General features: G+C 35.7%; 1 protein-coding gene across 2 annotated transcripts; it reads right to left on the bottom strand.

The window, feature by feature from the left end:
* Window positions 1-8,190: 8,190 nt before the first annotated feature.
* On the bottom strand, window positions 8,191-11,959 carry LOC140841359 (translocation protein SEC62-like). Of its 2 annotated transcripts, none has more exons than XM_073208710.1 (5): window positions 11,805-11,959; window positions 11,091-11,405; window positions 10,179-10,380; window positions 9,080-9,308; window positions 8,191-8,596 (listed from the first exon to the last, which is right to left on the bottom strand). In XM_073208710.1, exons 1-5 carry the CDS (start codon window positions 11,895-11,897, stop codon window positions 8,383-8,385), a joined length of 1,053 nt encoding a protein of 350 aa, XP_073064811.1. In that variant the 5' UTR covers window positions 11,898-11,959; the 3' UTR covers window positions 8,191-8,382. The 2 variants fall into 2 exon arrangements, with proteins under 2 accessions (XP_073064811.1, XP_073064813.1); XM_073208712.1 differs by having other exon boundaries at window positions 11,785-11,920.
* Between the last annotated feature and the right edge of the window lie 747 nt (window positions 11,960-12,706).

The following is a 12,706-nucleotide window of genomic DNA, read 5'->3' as shown; positions in this document are numbered from 1 at the left end:
AGATTTCCTACACTTCTCAAAGAAAAATCCTCATATTTTTCTAGTGCAAAATATGAGAGGATCTACCTAGTTGGTGGTGGGCTTGATTTTGAAGGAAGGACTCAAGGACAAGGAGAGCTTGTAGATTTGTCTTGCCTTTGAAGAGCCAAGTTGTTTACAACTTGGTTGGAGCCATTACATCAATATTTGAGATTGATAGGTAATATTTTAAACACCCTATGAATGTCATAGTTTGTGTTTTTGTATATGTTACACACTAGTACTAGAGGTGCTCGAAAATTTTATGCTAGAAAATATGATTTTCGAAAATTTTGTTGCTTCCGTTGCGCATTTGAGCACCTAAAATCGATCCTTTTTACATTGATGTTGATGGATCTCGGTTTCTACATGCCCAAACGCAGCGGAAGTTTAAAATTTTTATTTTATTTTGAAAAACAAAATAACTTTTGGACACTCGTATGGTTTTCATGAATCAAACATAGGGTGTTAGAATTATACCTTTGGTGATTAAATCACTTGACACCAACTACTCCGGTATAAGCGGATGTAGCTCTTGTTGTAAATCCCTTCGAACTTTCTTCAAATCTCCGAATTAGGTCCACGACCAAATTATTTGTTCCTCTTCTAACTTGCACTAGAAAGTATAGAAGATTTTTGCGAAGAGATAGAACACACAAATTTTTTTGTTCAAAACCTTTTGAGAGTACAATGAATGGAAGAGCCGAAAAAAAATAAAATCTTCTTTTTTACTTTTGGATGCCCTTCACGTTAATGAGAATCAAATTCTCCTTTTTATTTCTAATATTTAATTTACTTAATTAATTAACTTAATTAAGTCAATAAAATATTCTAAAATTATTGCATATTGTAAAATCTGAAAGAAAGAATATCAATTCCTTGAAACTCTCGTGAATCACAATTGGCAAAATGGAGGCTAGGTCAATCTACATATTTCTCTCACAAACAATAATCTTGACCTAAATTCAATAATTAACCTTAATGAGCTTGATTAATTAATTGGACTAGTCCAACTAGTTTAATTAATTAATCAAAGTCCATTAATAACTTTAATTATTTAATATGTTAGACTTGTACTCCTACAAGCCCATTAAACATACTCTCATTATATTTAATTTAATAATTAATAAACTCAACTTTTGAGTTTAATAAATTAAATTAATTATAAATTCAACATTTCAGTTTATTATATAAATTGTAAATTCAACTCCTTGAGTTTTATCACCTGCAAAATTTAATATTTAATAAAACCCAACATTTGAGTTTAATAAATTAAATTATCAAATTTTATAAATTCAACTCTTTGAATTTATTCTCTCCAAATTTTATAAATTGATAAATTCAACTCCTTGAATTTACTATCTCATAAATTCAACTCCTTGAATTTATTTTTCTCAAAATTTATTTATCATAAATTCAACTCCTTGAATTTACTATATCATAATATAAATTCAACTCCTTGAATTTATTCTCTCAATGGGAACAAACAATCCAGCACTTGTGTGACCCTCAATGGTTCAAGGATACAGCTAGCCGTAGGTTCACAACTCTTTGTGATTCAGGACATAATCCTTTGTTGGGGCTTACCCTAGTTAGCCTCATTCTTTTCATCAACACCTTGATTAAGAATGCCAGAACTCATTTCTGATTGCACCCATCGGATCATGGTAAGAGCGTCTAGTAGCATCGCCCCATGATCCCCTAGGTATCACTGATACTGCCTGCAAGAACCAGTCGATTATGATTAACGTACAGTACGGTCCCTTCATCTCATATATCCCGATCGAATCTGCAACCATTGGTTCATCGAGGGTTGCATATTAATTCGATAACTATGTGATAACTATAATAGTGGCATCGCGTTTACTATTGGAGAACTCCTTCTCCAACGTACATCTCATACTCTGGCCAGAGATTCCATGCACTATTATTTCATTAGATCACATAGGATATCCACACCCTTAGGTGAGCGGTGAATACCCGACTACAATGCACTGGCTCCTATATGTGTCGCAACTATACCCAACCTCGCCACCTGATGACTCTCCTGGAGCCGGTAAACGAGTCAAAGCACAGCCCTAGCATATAGAGCCTCAGTGTTGTCCCGGGTCGTAAGGACTAATGGTGTACAATCATAACCACAGACTTATCCTCTCGATGAATGATAACCACTTGGAAAGTCCGAGGGAGGGTTGTTCGGTATAATCATCATATGACTACCCATCTGCATGTTTGGACATCTCTATGCCCTTACCAAGAAACGCAGTACACAACATCACAGATGCTAGTCTCGAGCTCAAGCGACCTTTATCCATGTTTTAGGCGGCTGAATCGACTAGGAACGAATTTAGAATATGCAGTGTTTACAAATGAGTTTCAACATCGAATTACGATTCATTTGTATTAAAGCATAATCAAGGACTTTATCTATGCTGATTGCATGGGTATACAGATAAATTATAACGAAACCATTAAAAGTTAAATTATATTAAAATAAAGATTGTTTATTTCACTTGAGTCAATAAATTCCCTAGCCAACCGTTGGCTTGCAGGGCATCTACTCTAACAGATGTATCCGATGAATTTTGAATTGGCTCCTTGGACATTTTTTCTCGACTTTTCGACTGTCCTTCTGGAACGCTTGTCTTTAATGTTCTGATGCAACGTCCATTATTATCCTTTGACTGAACAAATGCTTTGTACCTTTACGCACAGCTGGAATCTATTTGAATAAGCTTGTCTTAATTTTCAACTGAAAGATTCTGACTGATGCTTTTAACTAGTCAACTGGACTGATCTTCAGTTGGGCTGGTGAAATCAGTTGACTCGTCAATTGAACTGATTTCACTCCTTCAGTTGAACTGGTCAGCATGGCCCTTCGTCAGTTAGACATATCATCGGCTGGCCAGGCTTCTAAGGTTCTCCTGCTGAATTACCTATCAGCTGGACAGTCAGCTGAACTGCTTGTTTGACACATCAGTTTGACTGATTCAGTTTTTAGCGATCAGTTGATTCAATCAGTTGGCATCTCCACTAGCTTCAGTTGTGGCTTCATAAACTGATAATTTCAGTTTCAGCTTTCTGCGCACTAATGTTGATTATTAGTAACAAAATGACAAGTTTTGTTAACATAAAAATCATGCAATGATTGCGAACATGAAATGTTCCAACAGATTTCTTCAATGCTATTGAAGCCTAAAACAGTTTTATCAGTAACTGATTTTTGAACACTCTACATTTCAGTCAGCGTGACTGAGGATTTATTCCAAGCTTGAATCAAATCGGTTTGATTTGAAATTTTGTTTTTCAACTGATGAATCAAAGATTGGATCTCGCTCATTTCAGCTTTCTGCTTTGCAATCTCCCTTTTTAGACTCAACATTTCAACTGATTCATCAGTTTTAGTTTTGTTGTTTATGGGATCTGTTTGCTCAGCTTTGGTTCTTTCAAAAGAGTGAGCAAGTTTTGGATACTCATTTACCATCTCATGCAAAGTGTTAATGAGTTATTCTCGTGTAAAATCAGTAGAGCTGAAGTCAAATACATGTTCATTTGTTAACTCCAGTTCTCCATCATTCGCCATTAAAAATTTAACTTCTTCATCATCATCATTGTAGCTGCTCGAGTTCTCAGACTCTGACTTCTCACTGTCAATCTCTGCCCATTTTGCTTTGTTTTCTTCAGCAAGCTAAACTTCATGTTTCTTCTTGAATGATCTTTTATCATTCATGTCCCTTCTTCTGTAATCAACTGATTTCTTCCTCTTTTCAATTGAATGTTTACTGTCCTTATTTGGTTTTGGACAGGCAGCAATAAAGTGTCCTTGTTTTCCACAGTTGAAGCAAGAGTTTGGTTCTTCCTTTGCATTGTTCTGCTGATAATGTCGTTGGAAAGAATATTGGTTTCGTCTCATGAATTTTCCAAATTTCTTTACAAATAATTACATTGCATCATTACTCAGCTGATCAACAGATTTCTCAACTGAACCAGTTGGTTCCAGCTTGTGAGCACTAAGAGCTTTTGTGACTGCTGGTGTGGAAGGCTCTCCTTCTCTTGTTTGCAGTTCGAACTCATAGGCTTTCGGTTCAGCAAATAAATCATGTAGTTCGACCTTATTTAGGTCCTTTGATTCTCTCATTATCATGGTCTTAACATCCCATTACTTGGGAAGACCTAGAACCAATTTCAGCGCTACTTCTTTATTTGATTACACTTTTCCAAGTGCATTCAGTTTGTTTATGATGCCGCTGATTCTTTCATCATATTCGTTCATAGACTTTCCAGTCTTCATTTTGATGTTATCAAACTTCTGAAAAGCAACAGAAAGTTTGTTTTCTTTAGTCTGTTCATTGTCCTCACACAACTGGATTAATTTCTCCCAAATTTCCTTTCCTGTCTTGCAGAGCTTGATCTTACTGAATGTCACCTTATCCAAGGTTTTATACAAAATATGTTTAGCCACATTGTCTAGGTGGGCTTTCTTCTTATCTTTTGTAGTTCATTATTCTCTGGGCTTTTCAATACGATGGAGTGCACCATCAGTTATTGTCACTGCATTATTTGCTTTCATTATTTTCATGGGTCCTTCAGTGATAACGTACCACATGTCATTATCTTATGCAGCTAGATGAACCTACATTCTAATCTTCCAGTCTTCAAACTCTTCTCTTGAGAATATTGGGATTTTATTGAAAAAAGATATATTGAACATATGAATATATAGTAAGTATTCAAAAATAATATTCAACTGCTCTGATACCACTTGTATGATCGGTTGGGTGTGATAAAGTGTTTAGAAAGGGGGTTGAATAAACACTTACAATTTTCACAACTTCTTCGATGAATGAATTAGTTTAGTGATAAACTGAATTCGCGAATCTTGTTGTCAATGTCAATCATTTAACTGATATAAATGCGGAAATAAACTTAATGACAAAGAGAATAAAAATGATAAGAAGGAACACACGATTTGTGGATGTTCGGAGATTTCAAATACTCCTACATCACCCCTTCTATCTCGAAGATAGGATTTTCATTAAAAGACTTTGATCTATACAATGATTTGTACAAACTCACTTCAGTTTGGACTTAACACTGCCAAGACTGAAACTCTTAGTATCAATAAAATTTTATCAGTACTCAACTGATACAAATTCAAAGCACAACTGATCTTTAAAAGATCGAATATAATTACAGTGAGTTTTTGTGCTTGAGCTCGATGTATAACCTGAAAGCTATTGCTGTGTATGATAAATGTGAGCTTCTGTAAAAAAAAAAACTGAGCTTTGAAAGAATACTCGAGGTTTCAGTAAAATGAATAACTTCATAAAAGATCGGTGGCTTAGTTAACGTCTCCTCAGCTGATCTTCTCGAATATTTATAGGCTTTGCTTCCAACGGTAATAATGAATGCATTTGGAGCCTTTACATCCGTTGAATGCCAATTCAACATTCTTCTGACAGTTGAACACTGTAGCTTTTCTGAAATGCGGAGTTCCTGCTACTCTTTTACAAACTGTCGGTTGTTGGCTACGTCCTTTTAACTGATGACGTGTAAAACTGATAAATCAGTTGACTTCTTTAGCCGATAGTCTTAACTGATCGCTGCGTAACTGATCAGTCTTAATTGATTGTTCAGTTGAGCCTTGATCAGTTCAGTTGCCTTTGATTATATATACATTAATCTTCAGTTCGGGAAAACTTTAGTTCAATTACCTTCAGTTTTCTTGATCAGTTGTTCAATCTTTTCACGCTCAGTTTGTCAAACTCCAAAATTAAGTATTCAATAGAAAGTTTGGATTTTTTGGACTGTTTGGAGGGAAATGTGGGAACTAGTTTTTTAGAGGTGGCGGTGGAAGGGATAATAGGAGACATGAATGGGGTGGACTCGAAGTGCAACACGATAGACTCTAAGTTTGATTAACCGTGATCATTGACACCAGAAATAGAAGAGGTAGAATTAGACATGCTGGAAATGAAAAGAAAACTTGCGAAAATGGAGACGAGTAAAAAGTGGTTAGAATTGTGGAAATGATTTCGTTGGGAAAAGCATGGTATGACGGAACTGAGAGCAGGAGAGTAGAAAACTTGAGGTTGCAAAAGTGAGAAGTGGGAGAGGGTTCTCGGTATTTATAAAGAGTAATATGCATTTTTGTTCTCAGGTTAAGTGAACAGACATAATACACCTCGGAAATTGAACTGGGTCAGCCAAGAAGACGAAAAGTCGGGTTAAGTAGGTGAAACGATGTTTGACATGTAACCTATCTTTTCAACTTCTAGGGCTTATGTCACCCTTCTGTCAGCCCTAACCCTCTTAAAATTTGAAATGTAATTATTCTTCTCCCCTAGTCCAAATCTGACCACTCAAGAAAGCGAGTGAAAGACTCTAGCTCTACTATTTAAGAGGGATTGGTGATGTCTCGAAAAGGGCATGGGTCATCCTTGGACCCGGGTCCAGCGGGGAAAGAAGAACAAAAGAAGAGTCGATCTAGAGTTGGTCTCAAGAAGCCAAGAGGAGATTGGGTGCAAGCCAAGAGTAGATCAGGTGGAAGCCATCCCAGGTATAAAGAGAGTACCCTGTTTAAACCACCCCAAAGCATACATCAGCCGAGAAATTTGGTGGACCACTACCAACTTGTATAAGCCCAGACTCATGGCCTCAGTCAGACAACACAAGAAGACTAAGTCAATTGATCATGGACTCTGTCCACCGATAATCACGAGACATGTTCCTCTTCACGTTTTCAGATAATGCTGAAGCCAAGACGTGGGCCACGTCCTCACATCGTGGTCATTACCCGAGCATCTAGGAGCATTCACCGACTCTGGTATCCTATAAATGCCCTTAGCAGAGGTAAAATAAAGGAGTTCTCTTTTAATTCTCACAAGCACTCTATATATTCTCTTAAAAGTACTTTTTTTTTTTTTGAATACTTGACTGATTTGAGTGTTAGAGTGGTCAAGGCAAAAACATTCTGATGTCCCACTAACGCTTCTTGTTTTCAAGTGTACAAATAATCTAGCTCTGGTTCATTCTACCCGGTCATCAATATTCATAGAGAAGGAACACATCTCTGCTCGGAAAATTACCTATGTATGTCACCTAATTTTACCAGTAAGCATCATATGATATAAAAATATCCTAGAGCTATAACTAACATTGACGGTCGTTTTTTGTGTGCTTGTATATATATTATGTTAGAAAATCATCTCAATTTTTGTGCTTTGGCAAAAAGAGATTGGTTATTTTTCTTATCGAGGCGATTTACGCAAATGACAAGACATTGTATATTGGAGAAACCAAATATATTCATATTAAACGGTTTATTTCATCCTACTCATGTGAGCGTTGTCCTCATGATAAGATGGATGGTCAAGATTTGATCATATTTATATAGGACCCACTTTTTTTTAAATCGTATGTGTTACAAAATTTTGGTCATCCATCCTATCATGGTGGTAGTGTCCACATAGGTAGGATCCCATCTATCATATTAAACTTTGTGCTGCAATTTTGATTTTATTATGTTGTATTTTTTTGTAAGAATAAACAAGTTATCTGGAAGACACTTCGGGAAATCAAATTTTAAGGGATCCAATATAATTGCTACAAGAATCAATTTTTTAGGGATCCAATATAATTTCTACCAGAATCCCTTATTTAATAAATAATAAAATAACTTACTATGTGTGCGCATAGAGGGTGTCAAAATTAACCCGATTCGTCCATCCCATATGAGTCGATCTGAAAGAGTTGGTGATTTTTGGGTACAGGTCAGATCGATTCGGACTTGAAATCTGGCCCGAAATTTTTTTGGGTAGGGGTTGAGTTGTGGTTGATGAATTAAGAAACAGATCATCCTCAGTCCAAACTCACCCAGCCCGTTTTTTATTTAAAACTTTCAGTAGTTTGTCTTTTTATTTTATTTTATTTTAAAGTTATTTGTTCTAATAATTATATTTGTTTTAGAAAATACTGAGGTTGGGTTTCTTTTGTTTAAAATTTTTTATTTAATTATTTTTTAGAAACAAAAAGATAATATATTAATATCGTATAGTAAAAAATCAAAAAGTGTTGATCTAATTGATTCTAGTTCGAGTTAAGAATTTTTTTGTGATACCCTTTGCTTCAACCTGACCTCAACCCACTCGCGTTGTCTTGACAAGAAATAGATAGAGATCATAATACTTTTCCAGCGTAGCACTTCACATTGATTTTGAAACTACAGTTTACAAAGCATACACAAGGTTTACAGTAAAAATAAGAAAGCATCATCTCAAAAAAGCACACACAGATAAAGATGTAATTTTGTGAATGAATTTTCATGACCTGTGTTTTGTTACATATCCTTGTACCATGTAGGATTCAATATGTTTCATCTTTTCTTTCCCCCTCATTTTCTATTTGTGTTTCTTCCTCTCTATTTTCGGCTAGATCAGTTTCGGCGGTACTATCATCGGTACCGTTCTTGGAATTAGTCATGTTAAACAAGGTTTGCTTCTCCATCATACCCGAGAGCGCAAGGCTAGGGGACCACTCAAGAACATCGTCTATTATGTTGGAAACACGTTTCTGGTACCTGCAGAAATGAAACACAAGTTCAGCCCGTTGAATTTGTCAAGTGCAGATAGCTTTGCACAAGGCACATATATGCACGCCTTGGTCCAGTCAAGTAGGTTCTACACACGATGATGGCAACGGAGGAAAACAATTGTTCAACTTAATAACGCTACCCCTTCTAGTTTCAGACATTCAGTATCCTTCCGGAACTTTAACAACAATCAAGCCACAGCTTAAAATGCTTAACATACTGTTGAGCAGATGATTAATTCAGAAATGAAGACTGTAATCCACTATTAGCAGATTAACGCCAAAGATCCAATAATAAATATTCTCGTGTAACTAATGTTTCTTCCGTACTCTATGCATTAACAAAGAGATTCAAATTTTACGTCTCATGAATTTATACGTGACCAAGAACTTTGTATCATCCTAAACTTAATCCATTATATTATTCAAATGCTGGTTGGTTATGATCACGAGGGTCGAGGAATACACATACCTCGCTCTAGCAGCTTCATCTGGTGCATGGTGCCTCAATAGTAGAATGACCAGCACAGCCACCACTGCATAAAATAACCTCGCTGTCCACTTTGGACGCTCCCCCTCATCTTTCTTGGGCCAAAACTGGAACAATTCCTTGAGCGTTGCTTCCTCTGCAAGAATGTTAGGGAAGAACCAAACATGCCTTCCAAGAATAATCCATAGAGCTCCAAAGATGACGGATCTCACTGCATTAAAGAGAAACCTTAAAAGTCTTATTATAGTTAACCAACTAGCAGTTGCTCTCAAACTTGCAACATACATAAGAAGTGTACTGGTTATAAGATATAAAATAGTAATATAGGTCAGTGATTTGCGCCTCGCCATTATAACATAGATTTGCTAGAGGAAATTTCACATAACAATCAACAAATAATTCCCCAGAGTTTTACAGCACTGGCATTAAAATAAATGGATGCGATAGTGTGTCAACGTCAACAATGTCCCTGAAAAAATACCTTTAAAAAATATTTTGCTAAAACAAAGTTGGTGTATGATTTGGCGTCAGACAGCAACAAAAGAATACCAATAATAGATGCCTTCAATCCCCCAAACTGACTTGCTCGTGGTAACCTTCTCGTGCCCAGTGATCTGCGCACTAGTGTCTAGTAGCCACTCTAAGTAGGACTAAGAACTAATCCAGACGACCCAAAGCAGTGGAGGAAAAAAGATAGAATTTGCCATAAAGCCAGCTTAATAGCCAGAATAGATTAATTAGGACACAGCAATAACATTTAACAAAAGTACACCGCTATTATAACCTCTCGATTCTGAGCACCGTAATCTCCTCCTTGGAAAGATTTTTCGGCAACAGAAACTCGTGTACCATGTCTTAAGTCAGGATATTCAGAAACCTAGTCTCAATTGACACTGTTTTTTCACAGGTGATAAATTTCAGTTTTTACCTTTTACGTCTTTTAGAACAAAATTCAAATATTTCGAAAACTGTAACCCAACAAGTATAATTACTCCTTGTTACAGTTTACCGAGTAACAGAAAATAAAAAATGCAAGAAAAAATCAATTAAAATAGGAAAACACCAGAACCAATGAACATACCTAAAAGCAGGCAACATATAAGCAGCAGTATTCCAGCACACAAGTAGAGAATGAGCAGCTTAACTTGGTGGGGATACACAGGAAACAAGCAGATGGCTAGAGTCAAAACAGGCCAGGAAAATGAGAGGAGCGTCTGCCACAATGGCCTTCGATTAACAAAAGTCCATGCAAAAAAAGCATCATTATTGGAAAACACTTGATCCTGCAATATGTAATGATAAAAGATGGAAAATTAGAAATCCATTCAAATATTAATAAAAAATTCTCAACACATGAACCAAGTGAATCATTAAAGCGAACAAAATGGGAAAAAATAAGGGGGAAAACAAGGAGGCAAGGCAACACTTGGACCATAGAAGGAAAACATCTGGCTCATTCATCCACATTATGCGAAAAAATTAAGAAAAGTTCATTCAAAATTTACTAGAAAATCTTGGCGCCTCATTTAAACCACCTTCTGGCACTTGGAATCCCCTTTTTTCAACAACAGAACCAAGAACATGACAAAAAAATTCTGGACTAAAATTCCAGAAATGACAAATAGACAACGAGATTATGTTAGATTATCAAGTAACTCCATCCCTCACCTATACATCAATCGCCAATTTAACTAAAAGATGGTAAATTTTGTCAATATGTTGCAACGAAGCCACAAGTTTTTACATCTCCACCATTGCCGTGCACATGCTAAGATGATTTCACCCACAAAACCATAAATACCATGAAGTATATTCATTTTAATCTTGATTATCGAATAAACGAAAGCTTTTCGATCCACAAAAAGAGCTAAGGAAAATTAGGAAATGACAACCTAAGCTAAAATGAATAATCTCACAAAATAAAGAGTTTCTCCTTTATCATCACCATTATTATCATTATTATTTTTTAAGGAAAACTATAAACTGAACTTACACCGAATATCTCCAAATGAGCTGGCCAAGTTGATAGTTTTCTTCTCCCAGGCCGAACAATTTTGACAACTCGGTCACACCTCACAATAAGATTCTTACTCAGAAGAATATTGGCAATATCTTCAATCTCTAAATCTTTATCTGATTCAAGTACATCTTTGAGTTCTGAATGATTTCTCAAAAAGCTAACAAAATCTTTTCCTCTGAAGTATTCAACTCGGGACTCCTGTAAAACAGCCCACCTAGATCCCAGATCCTTATGATTTCGCACTTTCTCAGCAAAAATCTGAAACATGTCCTTTTTTGCAGCTTGCTTCTGAAATTTGAAATAAAAATAAATTTCATTTCTCAGAAATGTAACACAAAGTGGTGTCTACACGTAAAAATGCAAAATCAGCTGTGCTAGCAAAATCAATACTCTAGTAAATTACATTCATTTTCCCATAAACCCACCACCTTTTCACATAAATCTTCAAAATCCCACAAATAACCGTGGATTTCAAATTTCCCCTTGAACAATCAAAATTCCACAGTTACACATAAACATATTTATGCTTAATTTTCTCACTGAAATCCGATCTTTCAACGAAATCTAAGAGCATCACAAAACGTCAAAATTCCACGAAACATTACCGTGACATAAACAGATACGAAATGTTATTATACTAGAAGAATGCATGATCGTAAATCCGTACACATTTAAAAATTAACAAACCCTAGGAGGAGTGTCGGTGGCGGAGTCTCCGTAAGAACGCCGAGCTCGCTTTTTATCTCCGGCGCCTCCACCGCCTCCGCCTGATTTCTTCATTTTTACCTCTCGTGAGTATTTTTCCTTTTCATTTTATATGGATATATACCAATTATTACATACAAAAGAAATAGTGGGCCCACTGGGCTTTAAGCCCAAAATCGTGAATACTAATTCGACCAAACAATAGAATATTTGGATAATATTATTTTATTCCAGTGGAGTCGAGTCTAATTTATCTATTTTATTCGGGTTAAACATTCACACTCAAACTCAAATTTAAAGAATACCAAAATTTGTTTCTTCGAAATTTCTTCTTCAAAAAAATAATTTATTACTTCTAAATAAATAAAAAAATCATGTTATGGGAAAATTATTTAAATACTCATTAACAAACCCCTCCCTAACTAAAAGCCTTTGCTCATTCATGTTTGTTCCACGATTTATTGGCGAAAAGTCTCATCCAGAAGGATCCATATCCATATGGATTGAATTTTTTAAAAATAAAATAGCAAAAGCCTAATGAATTTTGGTGGAAATTTTTCCCTGCATCGATCTGACATTCGACACACCCAGATTGTACTCATATACTTACACACAAGTCAAGCATTTTTTCTAGTGCAAATCAGACCCTTGATTTGCACCCCTGTGCAGGCGCATGTGAGAGATATTTTTGACTAACTTTTCTTATACATTCATAAAGTGTAACTCAATATAAGCTCATTTATGTCAACTTCCTTTTCCTAGGTTGGACAAACCCACATCCATTTATCCAATTTTTATTCACTCAAAATGGAAAGCTCATTAACACACACAACTCAATAAGATATATGATATATATTATCAAACAATTCGCCACATGAATGAAA

This window comes from Primulina eburnea, chromosome 9 (assembly GCF_022965805.1).
Source record: "Primulina eburnea isolate SZY01 chromosome 9, ASM2296580v1, whole genome shotgun sequence".
Lineage (NCBI taxonomy): Eukaryota > Viridiplantae > Streptophyta > Magnoliopsida > Lamiales > Gesneriaceae > Primulina > Primulina eburnea.
Note: the sequence above shows the minus strand (reverse complement) of the source record. Positions and strands in the feature narration are given on the sequence as shown.